Consider the following 24,860-nt stretch of genomic DNA (forward strand, 5'->3'; position numbering starts at 1 on the left):
CCCCCTTTTTTACCTTGAATTGGTCAAAATACTCAGACTTTCTTACTTTTTGTGGTGGATTAGATCCAGTGATCGGGGGTCTATGGTTAACCAATATAGCACATCATCATTTAGCTATCGCAATTCTTTTCCTAATAGCAGGTCATATGTATAGGACCCACTGGGGTATTGGTCATGGTCTAAAAGATATTTTAGAGGCTCATAAATGTCCATTTACAGGCCAAGGCCATAAAGGTCTACATGAAATTCTAACAACATCATGGCATGCTCAATTATCTCTTAACCTGGCTATGTTAGGCTCTTTAACTATTGTTGTAGCTCACCATATGTATTTCATGCCCCTTTATCCATATCTAGCTATTGACTATGCTACACAACTATCATTGTTCAGACATCACATGTGGATTGGTGGATTTCTCATAGTTGGTGCTGCTGCGCATGCAGCCATTTTTATGGTAAGAGACTATGATCCAACTAATCGATACAACGATTATTAGATCGTGTCCTGAGGCATCGCGATGCAATCATATCACACCTCAACTGGGTATGTATATTTCTAGGCTTCCACAGTTTTGGTTTGTATATTCATAATGATACCATGAGTGCTTTAGGGCGTCCACAAGATATGTTTTCAGATACTGCTATACAATTACAACCAGTCCTTGCTCAATGGAAACAAAATACCCATGCTTTAGCACCTGGTGTAACAGCCCCTGGTGAAACAGCGAGCACCAGTTTGACTTGGGGGGGCGGTGAGTTAGTAGCAGTGGGTGGCAAAGTAGCTTTGCTACCTATTCCATTAGGAACGGCCGACTTTTTGGTACATCATATTCATGCATTTACAATTCATGTGACGGTATTGATACTGTTGAAAGGTGTTTTATTTGCTCGTAGCTCGCGGTTAATACCAGATAAAGCAAATCTTGGTTTTCGTTTCCCTTGTGATGGGCCTGGAAGAGGAGGAACGTGTCAAGTATCTGCTTGGGATCATGTCTTCTTAGGACTATTCTGGATGTACAATTTTATTTCGGTAGTAATATTCCATTTCAGTTGGAAAATGCAGTCATATGTTTGGGGTAGTATAAGCGATCAAGGGGTGGTAACTCATATTACCGGAGGAAACTTTGCACAGAGTTCCATTACTATTAATGGGTGGCTCCGCGATTTCTTATGGGCACAAGCATCTCAGGTAATTCAATCTTATGGTTCTTCGTTATCTGCATATGGTCTTTTTTCCTAGGTGCTCATTTTTTATGGGCTTTCAGTTTAATGTTTCTATTCAGCGGGCGTGGTTATTGGCAAGAACTTATTGAATCCATTGTTTGGGCTCATAATAAATTAAAAGTTGCTCCTGCTACTCAGCCTAGAGCCTTGAGCATTGTACAAGGACGTGCTGTAGGAGTAACCCATTACCTTCTGGGTGGAATTGCCACAACATGGGCGTTCTTCTTTAGCAAGAATTATTGCAGTAGGATAATGGCTAGGAGGATTTGAAAGTCATTATGGCATTAAGATTTCCAAGGTTTAGCCAAGGCTTAGCTCAGGACCCCACTACTCGTCGCATTTGGTTTGGTATTGCTACCGCACATGACTTCGAGAGTCATGATGATATTACTGAAGAACGTCTTTATCAGAATATTTTTGCTTCTCATTTCGGGCAATTAGCAATAATTTTTCTGAGGACTTCCGGAAATTTGTTTCATGTAGCTTGGCAAGGAAATTTTGAGACATGGATACAAGACCCTTTACATGTAAGACCGATTGCTCATGCTATTTGGGATCCTCATTTTGGTCAACCGGCTGTGGAAGCATTTACTCGAGGAGGTGCTCTTGGCACGGTGAATATAGCTTATTCTGGTGTTTATCAGTGGTGGTATACAATCGGTTTACGTACTAATGAAGATCTTTATACTGGAGCTCTTTTTCTATTATTTCTTTCTGCCCTATCCTTAATAGGGGGTTGGTTACACCTACAACCAAAATGGAAACCAAGAGTTTCATGGTTCAAAAATGCTGAATCTCGTCTGAATCATCATTTGCCAGGACTATTCGAGGTAAGCTCCTTGGCTTGGACAGGTCATTTAGTACATGTCGCTATTCCTGCATCCAAGGGGGAATATGTTCGATGGAATAATATCTTAAGTGTATTACCGCATCCCCAAGGGTTAGGCCCACTTTTTACGGGTCAGTGGAATCTGTATGCTCAAAACCCCGATTCAAGTAGTCATTTATTTGGTACCTCCCAAGGATCAGGAACTGCCATTCTAACCCTTCTTGGGGGATTCCATCCACAATCGCAAAGTTTATGGCTAACTGATATGGCACATCATCATCAAGCTATCGCAATTCTTTTCCTCATTGCGGGTCATATGTATAGAACTAACTTTGGAATCGGACACAGTATAAAAGATCTTTTAGAAGCACATATTCCTCCGGGAGGACGGTTGGGGCGGGGGCATAAGGGTCTTTATGACACAATCAATAATTCGATTCATTTTCAATTAGGCCTTCCTCTAGCCTCCGTGGGAGTTATTACTTCCTTGGTAGCTCAACACATGTACTCTTTACCTGCTTATGCGTTCATAGCGCAAGATTTTACGACTCAAGCTGCGTTATATACCCATCAATAATACATTGCAGGATTCATCATGACAGGAGTTTTTGCTCATGGAGCTATATTTTTTATTAGAGATTACAATCCAGAACAGAATGAGGATAACGTATTGGCAAGAATGTTAGACCATAAAGAAGCTATCATATCCCATTTAAGTTGGGCCAGCCTCTTTCTAGGGTTCCATACTTTGGGACTTTATGTTCATAATGACGTCATGCTTGCTTTTGGTACTCCCGAAAAACAAATCTTGATCGAACCCATATTTTCCCAATGGATACAATCCGCTCATGGGAAAACTTCATATGGATTTGATGTACTTTTATCTTCCGACAAATGGCCCAGCATTTAATGCGGGTCGAAGCATATGGTTGCCCGGCTGGTTAAATGCTATTAATGAGAATAGTAATTCATTATTCTTAACAATAGGTCCTGGAGATTTCTTGGTTCATCATGCTATTGCTTTAGGTTTACATACAACTACATTGATCTTAGTAAAAGGTGCTTTAGATGCACGTGGTTCCAAGTTAATGCTAGATAAAAAGGATTTCGGGTATAGTTTTCCTTGCGATGGTCCGGGACGAGGTGGTACTTGTGATATTTCGGCTTGGAACACATTTTATTTGGCTGTTTTTTGGATGTTAAATACTATTGGATGGGTTACTTTTATTGGCATTGGAAACACATCACATTATGGCAAGGTAACGTTTCACATTTTAATGAATCTCCACTTATTTGAGGGGATGGTTAAGAGATTATCTATAGTTAAACTCTTCAGAACTTATTAATGGATATAACCCGTTTGGTATGAATAGTTTATCAGTCTGGGCATGGATGTTCTTATTTGGGCATCTTGTTTGGGCTACTGGATTTATGTTCTTAATTTCCTGGCGTGGTTATTGGCAGGAATTGATTGATACTTTAGCATGGGCTCATGAACGTACACCTTTGGCAAATTTGATTCGATGGAAAGATAAACCAGTAGCTCTTTCAATTGTGCAAGCAAGATTGGTTGGATTAGCTCACTTTTCTGTAGGTTATATATTCACTATGCGGCTTTCTTGATTGCCTCCACGTCGGGCAAATTTGGTTAATTATTTAATTATTCTATCCGCAATAATATTTTTTCTTATTAATTTTATTAAAATAATAAAAATATAGGTATGCACTCTTATATTTATTTCTACATCTAGGATCCGATTTGTATCATTATCATTGATAATAAGAGGAACTTAAGCATTATGGCAAAGAAAAGTTTGATTTATAGGGAGAAGAAGAGGCAAAAATTAGAACAAAAATATCATTTGATTCGTCGATCCTTAAAAAAGGAAATAAGTGAGATTCCGTCGCTAAGTGAGAAGTGGAAAATTAATGGAAAATTACAATCCCCACCGCGTAATAGTGCACCTACACGTCTTCACCGACGTTGCTTCTCGACCGGAAGACCGAGAGCTAACTATTGAGACTTTGGACTATCTGGACACATCCTTCGGGAAATGGTTCAGGCATGTTTATTGCCAGGGGCAACAAGATCAAGCTGGTAAAGATTTAAGTATCCTTTAATTTTTCTATTTTTTCTATGCTCGATGAGGCCCCTTTACCATTCTGTCTAAATAGGCTATTCTATTTGTACAGATATGGAATAGGGGCGCATTCAATTCGTCTTTGTTTATTAGAGTTTAGTCCAAGTTTTTTTGTTTCATCGCGGGGTAGAGAGTTTGGTAGCTCGCAAGGCTCATAACCTTGAGGTCACGGGTTCAAATCCTGTCTCCGCAACATTTTTTTTTCAACAAATGTAAGTTTGATTCTATTAACTATAATTAATACTTATCTTTTGGGACGCGAGGCAAAAATTACTATATTTCCCGGTCAACTATACCGAATCTTTGATCTTTTTGAATCCATTTCTATTTGGGCAGATAGCGGGAATCGAACCCGCGTCTTCTCCTTGGCAAAGAGAAATTTTACCATTCGACTATATCCGCATTTTTTTGCCTTCTTGATAAGAAATTTATGGATAATATTTGTTCAAAGCTATACGAGATACACTCTTTGGTTTGGGGTCATTTGATAAAACTCTACTACCAAAAAAGTTCAATTAACAATTCTATTAATATATATAAATATATATATTTATTATATATTAATAATATATTTATTCTCTATCTATATATAGAATTCTATATTCAATAATATATTATTCTCTATTTCCATAAAATATTATATTCTATATTGATATCAGATATCAATTTTTGATTCGTTTTTTTATTTAATTAGTTATTACTATTTCATAGTTATATTTAGTAAATTGCTATTTATTAATATTTGATTCATATTTCACTCAAGTTACAGAAGTTCGACCCCCCCTCTAATTTTTTTGTTTTCTTTATTTGCATTTTATGGACTTATATTGAATTTGAATGTGTAATTCGTGGAATAGGAGGGGTCATCTCATTTTTTGATCTGCAACGAATGAATTCAAGAGATAAGAGAGTTAAGGATACCCACCAAGAAGACTAATCCAATCCATAAAGATGTACCAGAAAATACAACATTTTTGTTACTCGACCACCCATCAAGAGACGCAAATACAATGGGTACACTAATCAATAAGATTGATGAAGTAATAATTAATGCAAAAACAGCCAATTGAAAAGCAATAGTCATGTTTTTAATCCTCCAAGCTAATAACAATATACACCATTTAATCCTCTTACCCACTAAAAATTTTTAATAAATAAAGGGATTTTATCATGAATCCGTTTATTCGAAATGCCTTACTTCCAACTTCTTTTTACCACTTTTATTCTATTCAGACATGAAGTTAAAGGTTCTTTTTTACTTCACAAATGGGTAGACTGGATCATGTATCTCATTTATATAGACCAATTGATAGACTTATAAAGAAAGTCACACTCTATATCTTTTTCTACATAGTGATCGTATTAACTCATCGAGCTATGTTATATTTGGCGAAAAAAGATAAAATAGAAATTATCTTTTGGAGAGATGGCCGAGTGGTTGATGGTTCCGGTCTTGAAAACCGGTATAGTTCATAAAAAATAACTATCGAGGGTTCGAATCCCTCTCTCTCCTTTTATTGGATGAATAGATTTTTTTCTTTATTGGCTTTTTTTACTTCTTATCATCATAAAAAAGGAGAATGGCTCGGCTATACTATCCAGCCGAGCCAGAAAAAACGAGATTGAATTGAAAGAAAGAAACAAGACTTTTTAATATGACCCGATTTTTACTTTCCTATTTTAACTACTACTTTAGTTAAGAGGAGTCATAGAAAGAACATGTTCAAAAACACGATCAATTCCTTTTTCAAATCCTGCTGCCGCTGCCCAAGCTCTTCCCGCATTCCATAAATGACCCACGAATAGGAAGAATCCTAGAACAAAATGAGAGGTAGATAACCAACTTCTTGGAGAGACGTAATTGACTGCATTGATCTCAGTAGCTACGCCCCCTACAGAATTTAAGGAACCTAAAGGAGCATGAGTCATATATTCTGCAGAACGTCGTTCTTGCCAAGGTTGTATGTCTTTTTTCAACCTACTTAAGTCCAAACCATTAGGACCCCTTAAAGGTTCTAACCAGGGAGCACGCAGATCCCAAAAACGCATTGTTTCTCCTCCAAAAATAACTTCTCCAGTCGGGAAACGCATTAAGTATTTACCTAAACCTGTAGGTCCTTGAGCAGACCCCACGTTAGCTCCAAGACGTTGGTCTCTAACTAGAAAAGTAAATGCTTGAGCTTGAGAAGCTTCTGGCCCTGTAGGTCCGTAAAATTCACTAGGGTAAGCAATATGATAAATACCGCCAAAGCCCAAAACTGCAGAAGAAATTAAGTGAAGTACTCCAGATACAAAGTATGGAAAGGTGTCTATAACATCTCCCCCAGGACCTACCCCCCAGCCTAAAGTGGAAGTAAAATCAATCCTTGTTCATACATGGGCTTTTCATGTACAAAATGAGCCACTTCAAATAAGTTCATTGCTCCGGCCCAGAATACGATTAATCCGGCATGGGCTACATGAGCTCCCAATAGTTTACCAGATAAATTGATAAGTCGGGCATTCCTGGCCCACCAAGCGAAACCAGTGGTTTCTTGGTCACGGCCAGCTAAAGCTAAAGTTCCATTAAAGAGCGTTTCCACGTGGTAGAACCTCCTCAGGGAATATAAGGTTTTCATGAGGCTGATCTTGAGCCGCCATCCAAGCGTGAATACCTTCGTTTAAAAGAATATTTTTAGTATAGAAAGTCTCAAATTCCGGATCTTCCGCTACACGGATTTCCTGGGAAACGAAGTCATAGGCACGTAGGTTCAAAGCTAGACCGACTACTCCAAGAGCACTCATCCATAAACCAGTTACTGGTACAAATAACATAAAGAAATGTAACCAACGTTTATTGGAAAAAGCAACCCCAAAGATTTGTGACCAAAAGCGGTTAGCGGTGACCATTGAATAAGTTTCTTCGGCTTGAGTTGGGTTAAAAGCACAGAATGTATTTGCACCATCACCATCATCAAATAAAGTATTTTCTACAGTAGCACCATGAATAGCGCATAAAAGAGCCGCGCCCAGTACACCAGCGACTCCCATCATATGAAATGGGTTCAATTTCCAATTATGAAACCCTTGGAAAAAGAGGATTAATCGAAATATAGCCGCTACACCAAAACTAGGCGCAAAGAACCAAGCAGATTGACCTAGTGGATAAATTAGAAAGACAGAAACAAAAACAGCAATTGGACCAGAGAATGCGATTGCATTATAAGGTCGCAATTGAACAGATCGAGCAAGTTCAAATTAACGTAACATAAAACCTATTAATGCGAAAGCACCATGGAGAGTAACAAAAGCCCACAGACCGCCTAATTGACACCAACGAGTAAAATCTCCTTGTGCTTCAGGACCCCCACAGTAACAACAAAGAATGCGCTAAACTATTAGCAGGAGTAGAAACTGCAGCGGTTAAAAAATTGTAACCTTCTAAATAGGAACTAGCCAATCCATGAGTATACGATGAAGTTACAAAGGTTGTACCTGTGAACCAACCCCCCAAAGAGAAATAGGCACAAGGAAAGAGCAATAGACCAGACCAACCTACAAAAACGAAGCGGTCCCTCCGTAACCAGTCATCCATAATATCAAATAAATATTTTTCGTCTTTGGTACTAAGAGATTCCCATAATCGGAATCCAATGAATCGACCCAGATCATATGGATCCTGATCATGATCCGGCCAAGGCCATGGACATCACCCCTGAACCGGCCAAGGCCATGGTTCTGTGCTATCAAGTCTTCAGCGTATGCTCCCCTGGAGCCAAGTCCTCTCATGGACTAATAATGCCCATCAGATCCTAAATCAATCAACCAACCACCCTACATGACTCAAAACTGATAAGTCTTCACATTTACCTAACCGGCCATGGGACCTTTTCCCAACGGAGCCGATTAGTCTCACAAGACGTTCGTGTATCCTAGCTAGACACTCATCATACCATCAGTCACAGTCCAGACTAGGGTTGATAGTATACGCCATCACCATCCCTAACAGGCCATGCGGCCATTAGTCCTCCTTCACAACAGTTCCGATCACACTGTTGCAACCGTCATGAAACCACCTTGGTGAAAGGTCATTCACAACCATCCAGAGATCACACTGTGATGGTTCAGACCGTGATCAACACCCACCAAGTTTCCATATCCCGCTCCATATGGAATGGCCGATGTAATGCATCCGTCCAACACACCATAAGGACAGGTTATACCAACTATGATCCTACCCCTTCCTCAACTACTAGGTCCTTAGATCACATCACATTATATGTAGTTTTCAAGGGCGTGCTGTTGAGATGAAGAAGTCATTATGATAAGGAGAAGAGGAGTTGTGCAAGTAATGGGAGAGTGTACGGCCTATGTACGGATAGGGCATGTACGGATAGAGCATGTACGGATAGGGCATGACCGTACAGCTTAGGAAACATGAAGGAAGAAGGAGATGGATGAGTGAAGCCTCTAGAGTACACGGAAGGTTTAAAGCTGATCAGACCGTTTAGAGATAAGGGCGGGACGAGCCTTATCCATCCGGTCTTTGGACAGGCTGTAAAGGCAAAGCAAAAGCATGTGAGCTTTGCCATCCGTTGAATTCAAAAGAGACGCTCCCTCCTTGCCTTGACTTCACATGCTTATGACTAGTGCCATTTCCCTTTACTTGAAAACCCTAATGTATCTCCTATAAGTATTGTAATCCCATCTCATAATAAGATTAGACAGTTCTAAACAATCTTTCTCTTTACTCATTTCACTATGATTCTCCATTAGTCTCTTATCAGTCTCTTAATCTCTTATTCTCCTTCTCTAATCCTTTCTAAACTCAGATTATTCTTTACATTCCTAAATTTCATATGGTATCAGAGCCAGGTTGATTACAATCTGAGTTCGTGAGTGATTCTTTTAAGGATTCAAGTTTGAAACTTTAAGAGAACAAGTGAGTGTGTCTGAGAGTTTCTTTAGAGTTCAAAAGCTCAAAGTGTTTTGTGTGTGTCTTGGTGATCCATGGGAGGTTCATTTGAAGACTCAAGAGTGAATTTGTGTTCTAGAGAGCAGCGTGGGTTCTCAGTACAAGATCTAACCGGTTGTTCAAGCTGTAGACGTCAAGCTGTTCAAGATGGAGAGTGGTATGAAGATGAAGGTCGCGGTGACATTCAAAGGAAGCAACTACCTAGTCTGGTCTAGGATGGTGAAGACTACTGTGGGAAGCAAGGGTTTGTGGAAGCATATCACATCTGGTGAGGCTCCAATGGCAATTACTCAGGAGGGTGACAAGGAGAGCCCCACGGAGAGTGTTGTAGAGAAGTGGCAACAAGAAGACATGATGGTGATGTCAGTTCTTCATGCCTCTTTGGAGCCGGCTATCTTAGATGCTTATAGCTACTGTGAGACAGCCAAGGAGCTGTGGGATACTCTGAAGAAAGTGTATGGAAACACTTCTAACCTGAACCGAGTGTTTGAAGTCAAGAAGGCAATCAATGGGTTAACTCAAGATGACATGGAGTTCACTAAGCACTTGGGAAGGTTCAGGTCTCTTTGGTCTGAGTTGGAGATGCTGAGGCCAAGCACGGTTGATCCAGAGCTTCTAAATGAAAGGCGTGAGCAGGACAAGGTCTTTGGGTTGCTGCTCACATTGAATGCGAGTTACAATGGTCTCATCCAGCACATGCTAAGGTCCGAGAAGCTACCTGATCTTGAGGATGTGTGTGCTCAGATACAGAAGGAGCAGGGCTCAATGGGTTTGTTTGGAGACTTTATCTCTTGCAAATGCTGCACAATCTGACCGGGAAGAGACTCCACAAGCAAACAAAGCTGGTTACAACAAGTATGAGGATAGGAAGTTCAATGGGAATTGTGATCATTGCAAGAAGCATGGACACAAGAAGAGTCAGTGCTGGATACTCCATCCCCACTTGAAGCTGGCTAAGTTCATGAAGGAGAGAGAGGCAAAAGCTCACATGACTGAAGGATCAAGCGGAGCAGGGCCATCTAACCGAGGAACTGAAGTGGAGAACCGTGAAGGAGATGGAAAGGCTTTGGTGACCTATACTGGAGCTATCAACCCCCGAGGCAATGATCAAGACTTCATCAGGAGATCCGAGATGGATGCACTCATCAAAATGCTCAAGGATAATGGTAACATTCATGTGTATTCATTTGGTGCATCTATGATTGCTAGAACTATAGAAATGACTCCTAATGTGGCTGAGATTGCTAGGATTGATAGTAAGACTGGAATTGAGCATTGCATTGATAGAAATGCTAGGATGAATGCATATAGATCACAAATTAGTATCTGCCATAGTGCTAGCAATACATCCAAACCATTGATTATAGATTCTGGTGCATCTCATCATATAATTAGTGACACCAACCTGATTAAAGATATAGAACCTACTAATGGATGTGTGATGATTGCAAATGGAGATAAGATACCTATTAAGGGAATAAGAAACTTAAAGCTATTTGATAAGAACACTAGAGCATTTTATATTCCGGAATTCACATCAAACTTACTTTCAGTCAAGAAATGCACTACTGATTTGAATTGCAATGTTATATTCAGTCCTAATGATGTGAAGTTTCAGGATATTGAGAGCAGCCAATTGATTGGAAAAGGAGTTACAAAGGGAGACTTATACATGCTTGAGAAGCTTGATCCTGTTTCCAATTATAACTGCTGATTTACTTCTGCTTCTAGTTTGAATAAAAATGCATTGTGGCATGCTAGATTAGGACATTCCCATGAGAGGGCTTTGAACTTGATGTTACCAGGTGTGGTTTTTGAAAATAATAAGTGTGAGGCTTGCATTTTAGGCAAGCATTGTAAGAATGTGTTTCCAAGAACATCTACTGTCTATGAAAATTGTTTTGATTTGATTCATACTGATGTGTGGACTTCACCTAGCTTATCTAGAGATAATCATAAGTATTTTGTCACATTCATTGATGAAAAATCTAAATACACCTGGTTAACACTAATTCCATCAAAAGATAGGATGATAGATGCATTTAAGAACTTTCAAGCTTATGTGACTAACCATTATCATGCTAAGATTAAAATTTTGAGATCAGATAATGGAGGAGAGTACACAAGCTATGCGTTCAAGAGTCATCTAGATCATCATGGAATCCTTCATCAAACAAGCTGTCCCTAAACACCACAACAGAATGGTGTAGCTGAGAGAAAGAACAGGCACTTGATGGAGGTGGCTCGGTCACTGATGTTCCAAGCCAATGTACCTAAGAGATTCTGGAGTGATGCTGTATCCACTGCTTGCTATCTCATCAACCGGATGCCTACAAAGGTGTTGAAGGATCAAGCACCATTTGAAGTTCTGAACAAGCGCAAGCCATCCTTGGAATACATGAAAGTGTTTGGATGCTTATGCTATGTTCTAGTACCAGGAGAGTTGAGGAACAAGCTAGAAGCAAGAAGCAGAAAGGCAATGTTCATTGGCTACTCAACAACTCCAAAAGAATATAAGTGTTATGATCCAGAAGCTAGAAGGGTGCTTGTATCTAGAGATGTGAAGTTTATTGAAGAAAGGGGATACTATGAGGAGAAGAATCAAGAAGATTTGAAGGATCTCACATCAGATAAGGCTGGAGTCTTAAGGATCATTTTAGAAGGTCTCGGTATCAAGATGAACCAGGATCAGTCCACAAGAAGTGAAAGCCAAGAAGAGAACTCAACTGAACCAAGTAGAGCCGCTCAAACACCTCACCTTGATCATGAGGGGGGGAAGTGAACCTAAAACTCAAGAAAATGGCCAAGAAGGAGTCGGCTTGAGTGAGGAAGGAGAAGAGTTCAACTCAGGTTCTCATCATCAAGGTGAGCAAGACCAAGGAGATGAAGACCATCAGAGTAAAGCACAAGAACCGCATGCACAAGCTGAGTCGGTTCAAGAGCAAGAAAAACCAGTATTGAGGAGAAGCACAAGGCTGAGAAAGGATCCTTCCTCTTGTGTAAACACGCGAGAGTACTACAATGCCCAAGCTGTGGAGCATCCTTCTCAAGTTGTGTGTTCCTTTGCTCAATACCCTGAAGAACATTGTGCCTTCATGGTTAACTTGGATGAGAACTACATCCCAAGAAGCTATGAAGAGGCAATAATGGATAAAGAATGGAAGGAGTCAGTTGGAGCTGAGGCAGGAACTATGATCAAGAATGATACATGATATGAGAGTGAGTTACCAAAGGGGAAGAAGGCTGTGACTAGTAGATGGATATTCACAATCAAGTATAAGGCTGATGGAAAGATTGAGAGGAAGAAGTCAAGGCTAGTTGCAAGAGGTTTCACTCAAACTTATGGAGAAGATTACATAGAAACCTTTGCACCAGTAGCTAAACTACACACAATCCGGATTGTATTAAGCTTGGCTGTGAATCTTGGATGGGGGTTATGGCAAATGGATGTGAAGAATGCCTTCCTACAAGGAGAACTTGAGGATGAAGTGTATATGTATCCACCTCCGGGCCTTGAACACTTAGTGAAGAGAGGGAATGTGTTGAGGTTGAAGAAAGCTATCTATGGGCTGAAGCAATCACCAAGAGCTTGGTACAACAAGCTGAGCACTACTCTCAATGGCCGAGGCTTCAAGAAGTCTGAACTAGATCACACTCTCTTCACACTCACTACTCCCTCAGGTATGATTGCACTCCTTGTGTATGTTGATGATATCATTATCACAGGAAGTGATAAGGAAGGTATCATAGCAACCAAGGAGTTCTTAAATCCATGTTTGAGATTAAAGACTTGGGAGAAATGAAATACTTTCTTGGAATTGAGATATGTAGATCCAAGGAAGGTTTGTTCATGTCCCAAAGGAAGTATACACTAGATCTTTTGAAAGGTGCAGGTGCTTATGGAGGCAAGACAGCAAGGATGCCTATGGAGGATGGTTACAAAGTCCCACGAGAGGGGGAGATTTAAGACAGCAAACCTTATCAGGATCCTAAACTCTACAGAAAACTAGTTGGCAAATTGATTTATCTTACCATAACTAGGCCTGACATTTGTTTTGCTGTGAATCAGGTGAGTCAACACATGCAAATGCCTAAGGAGCATCACTGGCGCATGGTGGAGAGAATCTTGATGTATCTCAACGGCTCACCTGATCAAGGAGTATGGATGGGTTGCAATGGGAGCACTGAAGTGGTTGGATACTGTGATGCAGATTGGGCTGGTGATAGAGCAGACAGGAGATCAACCACAGGCTACTGCACATTCATTGGAGGCAACTTGGTTACTTGGAAGAGCAAGAAACAGAAGGTGGTGTCTTGTTCAAGTGCAGAAGCTGAGTATAGAGCTATGCTGAAGCTTACCAACGAGCTAGTGTGGATCAAAGGCATCTTGAAGCATTTGGAGATTGATCAAGCCACGCCAATGACAATGCATTGTGATAACCAAGCTGCCATCCACATTGCCTCCAACTCGGTGTTCAATGAAAGAACCAAGCACATTGAAATTGATTGTCACAAAGTGAGGCAGATGATCATCTTAGGAGTCATCTTGCCATGCTACACAAGGAGTGAAGATCAGTTAGCGGATGTGTTTATCAAGGCTGCAAGGCAGAAGACAATGGAGTTCATTCACATAAGGTTGGGCCCCATTGATCTTGGGAAGAGAAGGAGCTGATCCCCTTTGGCTGTGAGGTCTTTACTCTTTTTCCCTCATCAAGGTATTGTCCCAATGGGTTTTCCTTGGTGAGGTTTTTAATGAGAAAGATCTCATGGCTATCCAAGCTTAGACTTTCACAAAGCTAAGCTTGAGGGGGAGTGTTGAGATGAGGAAGTCATTATGATAAGGAGAAGAGGAGTTGTGCAAGTAATGGGAGAGTGTGCGGCCTATGTACGGATAGGGCATGTACGGATAGAGCATGTACGGATAGGGCATGACCGTACAGCTTAGGAAACATGAAGGAAGAAGGAGATGGATGAGTGAAGCCTCTAGAGTACACGGAAGGTTTAAAGCTGATCAGACCGTTTAGAGATAAGGGCGGGACGAGCCTTATCCATCCAGTCTTTGGACAGGCTGTAAAGGCAAAGCAAAAGCATGTGAGCTTTGCCATCCGTTGAATTCAAAAGAGACGCTCCCTCCTTGCCTTTACTTCACATGCTTATGACTAGTGTCATTTCCTTGTACTTTAAAACCCTAATGTATCTCCTATAAGTATTGTAATCCCATCTCATAATAAGATTAGACAGTTCTAAACAATCTTTATCTTTACTCATTTCACTATGATTCTCCATTAGTCTATAATCAGTCTCTTAATCTCTTATTCTCCTTCTCTAATCCTTTCTAAACTCAGATTATTCTTTACATTCCTAAATGTCATACGTGCCATGCTTGGCCAGGACCAGTTCCACAAGAGACATAAACATAAATCGGAAAGTAATCATAAACCGGTTACCTTATACATGATCTGATTAGATCATGTGTCTTCCCTTATCATGGACGTCCATGCTCCTCCAAAGCACGCCTACATCATGTCTTATCAAGCCCTTATCATATACTTACAGTAATGATAAGATCCAGGCAAGGGTCGCTCATCTCTTCCCTTGAACTCCCATGAAACTGATTTCTGCACTGCATCCGCCTTCAAGGCTGTCTATGCCATTGGGAGTGGAGTCCCGCCTTCCTCTTTCTCTCCTGTATATTTGCGTGTGTTCCCAAGACATAGAGGAAGCCTAGGATGTGATCATCCATGATCAAACTCCATTACAGGGTCGTTCCCAACTCCCATGAAACTGCCTTCCCACACACCTCTCTCCTTAAGGCTCTCTTGACCTTAGGAAGTGGAATCCGGCCATCCCTCTTCTTCCCTGACTATTTGCATGTGTTCTCAGGCCCTGGAGGATTCTTTGGGTGTTAATAACAGGAATCAAAACCCATCAAAGGGTCGTTCATAACTTCCCCTTTGATCTCTCCCAAAACTGCCTCTTTATGGCCTTCACACCACTCTTGGGTTGGATATTGAATCCGACCAACTCTCTGTGTTTTCTCTGTTTTTATTTGTGTTTCAGGGTGTAGGAGGAAGCCATGGCGTGACTGCAAAGGCACTGACTTGCCTGCCTTTTATAGAAGAAGGGGTGGTTACTTCTTAACCATTGCATCCCTTCGGTTTCAATTCTGGCCATTGATTTAATCAATGGTCCAGATCACACCCATTCGCCTATGACAGTTACCAGACGTTCTGATCCTGCTTATCCACTCCTAGACAAGTCACACTGGAGCCCTCATGGATTACCCAAACCCCTGGCTCAATCCCAAGAGCCCACCGGCTCATAGCCATCCTTGGCCAACCAACCGGCCCGGTAACCGCCCGGACCTGTCCTACTGGTCTGAGACCTGAACACTCAGTCCAGCTGAGTTGAGCTGATCCCCAGCTGACCCAGCTGAGTGAGCTAGTCCATCCAGCTCAGGGAGCTGACACACTCTACTTGAGCTCCCACCGAGCTTCGTCTAGCTGGTTGAGCTTCTTGCTTGCATCGCCTAGCTGCTAGACACTTCATCCAGCTTGGTTTCCTCATCTTATTCAATCCTTATAAGTCTCTTGGTCTATTTACAGACCTAGACTAAGTTTTCCCATGATCCATGCTGACTTACGCTTGGTGAGCTACCTCCGAGCATCACCATTGTATCGTCCAGCTACCGTAACACTCGACCAACTCCTTTGAGCTTGTCTCCAACCTGTTTTGGTTAAGTCTCAGCTGTTCCCTAACCACGTTTTTGGATCATGACACGCTTGTCTTTAGGTAATAAGACCTTACTGGTGCGTTTCCTCGCACCATGGCTCGTCCCGGACAATCCTATCCAGGATCGGGGATGCTACAAAATCTCACTAAGGCAAGGAACCTTCACCTTTCTGAAAACATAGGACGCACTTGGTCCAGTCTGGTTCATGATCCGGACATGGTGGTTCATACGGACAGCCCCACATCCGTCGTTCTCCTTACCGCGGTTCATGCTTCAGGATACAACGAATCTGGATAGAAGCCAAACAGTCACCTTGTCTAGTCTTATCTCCTTATTTTCGTATTAAAGACTAGATCTAGATCTAGATCTACTTTTTCATTTAATTCCTAGATCTACAAAACTCTATAAGTATGAAACTCTTTTCATTTTAATAATCAGAAATCGATTTTGTCTAAAGTTTGAGTTAAACTTTTTGTTCTTCATTTAAGAACTTGTCTTGTTTCTTGGTGAGTCATAATATCCAAGTAAACACTTCCTCAAATCGTTGGTCTTGTGAGTCATATCAAGCGAAGACGAGAGATCCTTTACTTGGTGGTATTGTGAGTCATATCAAGCACCATTTGGAGTCAGGAATATCGAAGGCGAATCCGCATCCTTCGTGAGACCCTTCATTCCATCTAGTTCTCCATCTGGAGTTCATATCCAAATATGATCCATTTGAATGAGCCGATCTTAGGGTCCTTCACGTAGGTTGCTCTGAACCCGAAGGTTGTTTTGAATCCGGAGGTTGCTCTAGACCCGGAGGTCGTTTTGAACCCGGAGGTTATTTTCTTCGAGATCGTACTCCGCCTCCCTTGGGTAGGCTACTACCGATCTCGGGTTAGGACTCGCACTCTGCCACCTGTAGGTAGGCCCCCATCAGGATCCTAAAATGATGTACTCTTCTCCATGCAGAAAGCCACTTTCAGTGTTTTATCTCGTGATGGTGGGACTTCGACCCTGACAAGGGTTAAGCAAACGCCAGTTTTATCAATTAGTTGATGGGTGTGAATCTACCTGGTGTAGTGATTCAAACGCCAGAATTAGCTATTTTCCACGTCTGGATAAGTAGAAATTAGTGTGTGCTCCCGGACTCTGCACTTTTTGCTCCATGTATCAACCCTGGTGTTTATTTGTAGTACTTTGCAAATGTACTTTGTGCCCCGTAGGGTTTTTGATGCACCCTAAATAAGGATCACTCGACGGGTAAGATTGGATATGAACTACGAGTGGAGAACTGATGGAATGATGGGTCGCACAACAGTTGCGGAAAGGCTGCTAATATTCCCGAACTACTTTGTTGCCGGATATGACGCACTGGTCCAACAAAAGAGCAAACTCGATCCGTTTCCTGATATGACGCTCAAGTCCAACGAGAAAGAGGTGTCAACTTGGAGCTAACCACACTAAGAAAACAAGAAGTGTTCTAATCAAAGAACAAAGAGTATAAACTCAAATAAGAAGAAAAATCAATTTAATTCCTTAATGAAAGGGATTACATATTTATAGTACTTGTAGTCAAAGATACTAATGATAAATGTAGAAAAACAAGACATAGAAAATAAAAATTTGATTAGATCTAGTCAAGGCACGAAAAATAATGTTGACTGGTCGACCAGACCCTTCGGCTACTTTTGTCTAGATTCATCCGGGCTTGATGTGTGCACGGCGGTAAGGAGATGGACGAATGTGGGACGATTGGTGCGAAAGGCCGGGAGTTCTTCACGCATGAGTCTGGTCCAAACGTTGGCCAAGTCTTCAGAAATCTTAAGGATTCTTGCCTTAGAGAAATCCAGATGATCAAAATGCATGAACTGATCAAAGTTCCCGATCAGTCCATCAGCACGTCCATCAGTACATGTGGTACGGACCAAACGGGCCAAGAGAGAGAAGCTGCAGTCTTAATTGGAATTGGCTCGTTCGAAGATGATTTTGGCTTGGCCATCAGTCTTAGATTGGCGAGTTGGTCAGGAAAGATGAGCTCCGGTTTGGTCGTCTGGACGTGGTTCCAATCTGAGTTCCCTTCCGGACGCAGGCGGGTCGATCCGGTACACGGCTCGGTCAGTCTGTCCGGTACGGTCGGACTGGTGAACCTCAGCTGAAAAGAATGAGAAGTTCGGATCTCCTTGCTGGGGGGATTCCATGGACTGGTCCTCGTACTGAGGTGCATTATTCCCTCCCTCTTCAAAAGGATTTGTCCACAAATCCGGATCATCTACAAGAAAAAGAGATATATCAGTAACATTAAAGCTTGAAGAAATGTCATACTTACCTTGCAAATCAAGCTGATAAGCATTGTCACTGATTTTCCTAAGGATCGGAAATGGATCATCGACCGAGGCATGAGTTTAAACTTTCTTTCTTCCGGAAAATGTTTCTTCCTTAGATGAACCCAAACAAGATCACCCTTATCAAAAACGACCTTGTTTCTCTTCTTGTTTGCTTTCCTTGTAAACTGTTTTGTCTTGGTTTCAATGTTGGCTCGAACCTTTTCATGCAACTTCTGAATGGTGTCCGCCTTCCTTTTGCCATCTGTATTAAATCTTTCACTCAAAGGCAAAGGCTAAAGATCAAGCGAAGATAAGGGTTTGAAACCGTAAACAACTTCAAAAGGAGAAAACTTAGTAGAAGAATGCATGGAATGATTGTAAGCAAATTCAACATGAAGCAAACATTCTTCCTGAAGTCTAAGATTTTTCTTAACGAATGATCTAATCAATGTGGACAAGGTCTGGTTTACAACCTCAGTTTGACTATCGGTCTGTGAGTGACAAGTGGTGGAAAACATCAATCTCGTTCCTAACTTAGACCACAAAGTTTTCCAAAAATAACTAAGGAACTTAGCATCACAATCAGAAACAATGGTCTTAGGCATTCTGTGCAACCTAACAATATCTCTAAAGAACAAATCAGCAACTTGCACGGCATCATTAGCTTTATGACAAGGAATGAAATGAGCCATCTTAGAGAACCTATCAACCACCACAAAGATAGAGTCTCGACCAGATTTAGATCTAGGCAAACTAAGCACAAAGTCCATTGAAATATCAACCCAAGGATGAGATGGAATGGGTAGAGCGGATTACAAACCTTGGTTTAGTGCTTTGGACTTGGCTTTCTTGCACACTACACATCAACCACAGATCCGTTCCACATCCTTAATCAAGATCGGCCAAAAGAAATGCTCATGAACGACCTTATGTGTTTTCTTGACTCCGAAATGTCCCATAAGGCCTCCTCCGTGTGCTTCCCTGAGAAACAATTCCCTCAAAGAACATTGAGGCACACACAAACGGTTATCAAAGAATAAAAATCCAGAAGTTCGATAGTACTTCCCATAGGCCACCTTGGAACTCTTTCTGAAAACTTCTTTGAAATCCGGATCAGTCGTATAAATATCTTTTATAAATTCAAGACCAAGCAACTTTGTTTCAAGGGCTGAGAGAAGAGCATACCTACGAGACAAGGCATCGGCCACCACATTTTTCTTACCTTGCTTGTATTTGATCACATAAGGAAATGTCTCAATGAACTCAACCCAACGTGCATGTCTCTTGTTCAAATTCTGCTGGCCCTTAAGATGTTTCAAGGACTGGTTATCCGTGTGAATCACAAACTCCTTCGGCCAAAGATAGTGCTGCCACGTCAGAAGAGCCCTCACCAAAGCATACAACTCCTGGTCGTAAGTGGGATAGTTGAGCGTGGCTCCACCAAGCTTCTCACTGAAGTAAGCAATGGGTTTCCTATCCTGCATCAAAACAACACAAATACCAACTCCGGAGGCATCACATTCAATCTCAAAAGTCTTAGAGAAATCAGGAGAACAAGTAAAGGAGCTTGAGTCAACTTCCCTTTTAGAATCTGAAATGCCTCTTCTTGAGCTTGTTCCCACTTTAACCCAACGTTCTTCTTGATCACCTCAGTGAGTGGGGCTGCGATGGTACTAAAGTTATGAACAAACCACCGATAGAAACCGGCCAGACCATGAAAGCTTCTCACCTCGCCCATGGTCGTTGGACTAGGCCAGTCCCGGATGGATTTGATCTTCTCCTCGTCCACTCTAAGTCCATCAGCTCCTACAATAATACCTAAGAACACCACATGATCTGTTCCAAAAGAGCATTTACCAAGATTCGCTAAAAGTCTTTCCTTCCTAAGGATTTCAAGAACATATTTTAAGTGCAACTTATGATCATCAAGGTTCTTGCTGTAGATAAGAGTGTCATCAAAGTAAACGACCACAAAATTACCAATGAATGATCTCAAGATATGATTCATCAAACGCATGAAAGTGCTAGGTGCATTAGTAAGACCAAATGGCATGACAAGCCACTCATACAACCATAGTTTCGTTTTAAAGGCAGTTTTCCATTCATCACCTTCTTTCATCCTAATCTGATGATAGCCACTTTTCAAATAAATTTTAGAGAAAACACAGGAACCATGAAACTCATCAAGCATGTCATCAAGCCTAGGTATCAGATACCTATAATTTACCGTAATGTTATTGATGGCACGACAGTCCACGCACATGCGCCAAGAACCATCCTTTTTGGGCCCAGGAGAACATGCACGGCGCAAGGACTGAGACTTTCCCTGATGTAGCCCTTCTCAAGAAGCTCTCCAATCTGCTTCTGAAGTTCTTTTGTTTCCACCGGGTTGGTGCGGTATGCTGGTCGGTTCGGTAGAGACACGTCCAGGACAAAATCAATCTGATGCCTAAAGCATCTTACTGGTGGCAATCCCTTGGGATTCTCATCTGGAAAAACATCAGAAAATCCTGAAAAACATCTAGCAACTCACTCGGAATCTCCGGTGCAAGGTCATAGGAAGAAGCCATAAGAGATTCTTTGTAAACAAGTAAAAGAAATGGCTTTTGCGAAAACAAAGACTTTCTGACCTGACATTCTTTGATAAAGAAGTTGGAATTTCTGTTGGATCTTTCAGGTTCGTCTGACTTGGGCTTTTTGTCTCGGCTTTTCTTAAGTTGAGCCTGATCTTGATGAACCTCCAAAGGAGTCAAAGGTAGCAAGGTGATTTTCTTTCCCTTATGATCAAAGGAATGTCAGTTTGTGAACCCATCATGCACAACCTTCTTATATAACTGCCATAGTCGACCCAAGAGCATATGGTACGCGTCCATGGGAAGGACATTGCAAACGACCTCGTCTTCATATCGACCAATGGTAAATGGGACGGTGACTTGTTTTTTCACGTACTGCTCACCAGCCTCGTTTAGCCATTCTAACCTGAAAGGACGAGAAAAAGGCCTAGTAACAAGCCCAAGTTTCCTTACAAGGGTGTCACTGGCAAAATTAGTGCAACTACCTCCATCAATAATCAAAGAACAAACTTTCTCAGAAACAAAACATCTAGAGTGAAAGAGATTCTTCATTTGTTCCTTTTCATTGACTAGGAGTGGACCGTGAGCTGGGTAGTCATAGTTGTTCTCTTCATCAAAGATCGGTCCGGAATCAGCCTCAAAGATCGGGCCAAAGTCATCGACCGAGTAGTCGTCCTCCTTGTCAAAAATGGGGCCAAAGACATCGTCCAAAGGTTTCATAATGACAATAAGTGTCTCATGATGTGGATAGTCAAATGGCTCTTCTTCTTAATCAAAGACTGGTCTAAGATCCTCCTTGTCCTCCTTTTCATCCTCGGACTCAACCTCACCATTCTCCATGAGAATCATCACTCGTTGGTTAGGAAATTTGTTGGCACAGTGTCCAAGACCTTGACACTTGAAGCACCGGATGTCTCTTGCTCTACTAGGAGTCTCAATTGCTTTTCCTTTGTCAACACGAGCAGAAAAATCAGTTATAAAAGCAGTATTTGTTATGGTCGAAGACTTACCTTTGTCTTTATAGCTTGGCTTAGGAGCAAAGGCCGGCTTAGGAGCAAAGGCCGGTTTAGAAGCAAAGGCCGGCTTAGAGAAACCTTTTCTTTTAACTTGCTGTTCGATCAGAATGGCCTTGTGTAACATCCGCTCCACCATTCGATACTCTTGAAGCTCCATTCGATCCTTAATGTATCAGTTAAGACCCGTAAGAAATCTGGCCATAGTTGCGTCCAATGGCTTGTCCACGTCTGCCTTGATCATCAAGATCTTCATCTCTTGGTAATAGTCCTCCACTGTTTTTGGGCCTTGGAGCAGGCATCAGAGTTTTTGGTGTAGATCTCGCTGATAGTGGTCAGGTACAAACCGTCTTCTCATTTCCATTGTAAGATCGTCCCATGCGGCTACTGGACGCTCACCTGTTCTCTTCATGTGGGTCACAACTTGATCATACCAATTAATAGCATAGCTAGTAAACTCAGCTGCGGCCAATCTAACTTTCTTAAGATCAGAAAAGTTTTGACAATCAAAGATAAGCTCAATTTTTCTTTCCCATACAAGATAAGTATCCAGATCATTTTTGCCATCAAAAGTGGGAATTTTTAGCTTCACACCTCCTAAGCTATCATCAACTCATTCATTTCTAGCAAAAGGGTTAACATCACCTTGATCACGGTTTCTTTGACCTCTCCTAGGTCGGTTGATGGATCTATCATCGTCCTCTTGAGGTTCATCATCGGACCGGTTGGACCTCCTTGAGCGTTCGCTCCTTGTTCCGGTTCGAGGACGCGGCTGTTGGGCGGCTTGAAGCTCATCAAGCCTCTGGTAGATATGATCTACACCTGTATTCATAAGGTTAGTCATGGAATCATTCAAAGCTCTCATCTGCAAGTTAGATAAACCAGCAAAAGAATTTTCCAGGTCGGCTCCTTTCTTCTTCACTACTCATGGTCTTCCTGAAAACTTTTTATACACAAAATATTAGTAGACAAAAGAAATTGCTTACTCTCTCAAATGTCTGCTCTCACCCACACACATGTTTCTCTCAGATTTAAGTGATCACTCAAAGTCTCTTCTCAATGTTCTAAGAGAACAAGTCAAGTGATAGACCATGGATTTTACCCACTTTTAGCCATGGTTTATAAGTGTTTTAGTATAGAGTCTATTTTGAGTATTTACAGGTTCAGAGACGATTTGGAGGAAAGTGGTAATTTTGTTGTCTTTTGGAGCCCTTTTGAGTGCAGAGCTGCACAGACGCATCAGATATTTAGCTATGTATGGAGATCTTCCCACCGTTAGATTGAGCGTATCATTTGACACAAGATAGAGCTTTGAGTTAGCTTTCCAATGCCACCAGTTTGAGGTCAATCAGCATCCTGTATCAGAAGTTATGCCCGTTTTACTAAAGAATGATCAGTCTGCCTCCCGAAAGCTGTAGAGGAGATGAAGGACTGTGGATCGACGGTGCACCCTTAGAATTGATCGATGGTGATGCCAGAATATTGGCCAAGCATATTTTATGACCGACTGAAGTCCAGAAACAACCACAAATTACCAGAATATCCTTGGACGACCTAAAACCCTATTTATGTGTTTTCTAAGCCATTGTTGACGGCTAAACTTTATTTTATTTATTGTTTTCTCTTAGGTTAGGAGAGAAGGGAGGAAATCTTTCAGAGTTATCCTGGAAATCCTTTGGTTTTTATATCTATTTCAATTTTATATCTCTGCATATCTATGATTTCTGTGACAAACTTTATGTTTGAATAGATCCACATGTTAGGTTTACAGTTCAAATAGGCACTACAAGAAATATCAGCATTAGTAACGTCGAGAATGTGCTACCATAACGTTTTTGTAGCGTTTCGAAGAACGCCGTGACAGCCGCAGCTATGGTAGATCCCTCTTCTATCGTAGCGTATTTTCGTGTGCTATAAAAAATAAAGATATTATAGCATTTAGCCAGTACTATATTAAACTGTTTTAATAGCACCATATTTTAGCTAGTAAATTCTTTTCTATCGCGTTTTTATTTTGCCATGACACAATTTATATTGACATATTTTCAATGCTATGAAAATTAAAATTAATATATCCTTTGCTGAAAAAATTAAAAAAAAAATTGATTATTATTATTATTATTAAATATTAAAAATTAGTTTACAACTGATTTCGGTATATAAATTAACCGGTTTGCAAATGATTTCGGTTGATATTAAAAATTCGGTTTACACCTGATTTCGGTTTACAAATTAAACCAGATTACAAATGTTTTCAGTTTATAAATTAAACCAGTTTACATACAAACCGGGTTTAAAACTAATTAACTAACCAAAACATAATTAAGCTTAACCTAAACCTAAGCCGCCGCTACCAGAGCCTCCGCCTCCAGCCTCCGCATGCAGCGCCTACAGCCTCCGGGGCATCCGCCTCAGGCCTTGGTTCTCTTACTCCAGCCTCCACAACCTCTATTCGCTTACGCCAGTCGCATACCTCCTCTGCTTCTTCTTCACTCGTTCAATTCTTCTACCTTCACCAAAATTAAAACCACACAGAGGAGAGATGATGAGAAAGTAGTTATTTGTAGATCTAAAAAGAAGGACGGGATTCATTACCATTGACATAGCCAGTATGGAGATGGAGAGACATGGAGCCGTGGGAGAGAGAAAGAGGGAGTCGGAGAAGATGGACGTAGGAGCAACACGCTTCTCTTGCCTCGACTTAGTAAAGTTTGCTCTGTTAAGCTTAGCGAAACCCCTAAACAAAAGCCACAAACTTCATGAGTTCGACAGGGGAGAGAGACGGAAAAGAGAAATCAGTGAGATAGAGGATGAAAATGGAGTAGGGGTTATTGGTTGTCGTATTTTAATAGATTTGAAAATCCGAACTAAATCTAGTGTTATTGTTTTTATGATTTTTAAATCTGTATTAAAATCATGTGTTATTGGTTCTATGATTTTCAAATATGTATTAAAATCATGTGTTATTGGTTTAATGATTCATAAATTCTATATTAAATCAAGTGTTATTCAATCGTACGGATTTACTAATATATTTGATTTTATAATAGATTTGAATAGATTTGTTTGGATTTTTTAGTTAAA

General features: G+C 41.0%; 1 protein-coding gene, 1 long non-coding RNA gene, 1 other non-coding gene and 1 pseudogene across 3 annotated transcripts; 2 read left to right on the forward strand and 2 right to left on the reverse strand.

Annotated features, from left to right (window-relative positions):
• The first annotated feature begins 295 nt into the window (after window positions 1-295).
• Window positions 296-6,434, forward strand: LOC125575764 (photosystem I P700 chlorophyll a apoprotein A2-like). Its single transcript, XM_048734831.1, has one exon. It carries the CDS (start codon window positions 1,503-1,505, stop codon window positions 2,628-2,630), a length of 1,128 nt encoding a protein of 375 aa, XP_048590788.1. The 5' UTR covers window positions 296-1,502; the 3' UTR covers window positions 2,631-6,434.
• Window positions 3,741-7,760, reverse strand: LOC125575765 (annotated as a pseudogene).
• TRNAS-UGA lies at window positions 5,615-5,707 on the forward strand. The gene has a single exon. It is a non-coding gene; the product is annotated as a tRNA-Ser (tRNA).
• A 16,205-nt stretch (window positions 7,761-23,965) lies between the features above and the next one.
• On the reverse strand, window positions 23,966-24,780 carry LOC125575767. The gene is made up of 2 exons (XR_007314351.1): window positions 24,372-24,780; window positions 23,966-24,286 (listed from the first exon to the last, which is right to left on the reverse strand). It is a non-coding gene; the product is annotated as an uncharacterized LOC125575767 (long non-coding RNA).
• Window positions 24,781-24,860: the final 80 nt, after the last annotated feature.

This window comes from Brassica napus, chromosome A6 (assembly GCF_020379485.1).
Source record: "Brassica napus cultivar Da-Ae chromosome A6, Da-Ae, whole genome shotgun sequence".
Taxonomy (NCBI): Eukaryota; Viridiplantae; Streptophyta; class Magnoliopsida; order Brassicales; family Brassicaceae; genus Brassica; species Brassica napus.

Coding starts and splice junctions, on each gene's coding strand:
- LOC125575764 (XM_048734831.1), top strand. CDS start 1,503: ATGGCATTAAGATTTCCAAGGTTTAGCCAAGGCTTAGCTCAGGACCCC.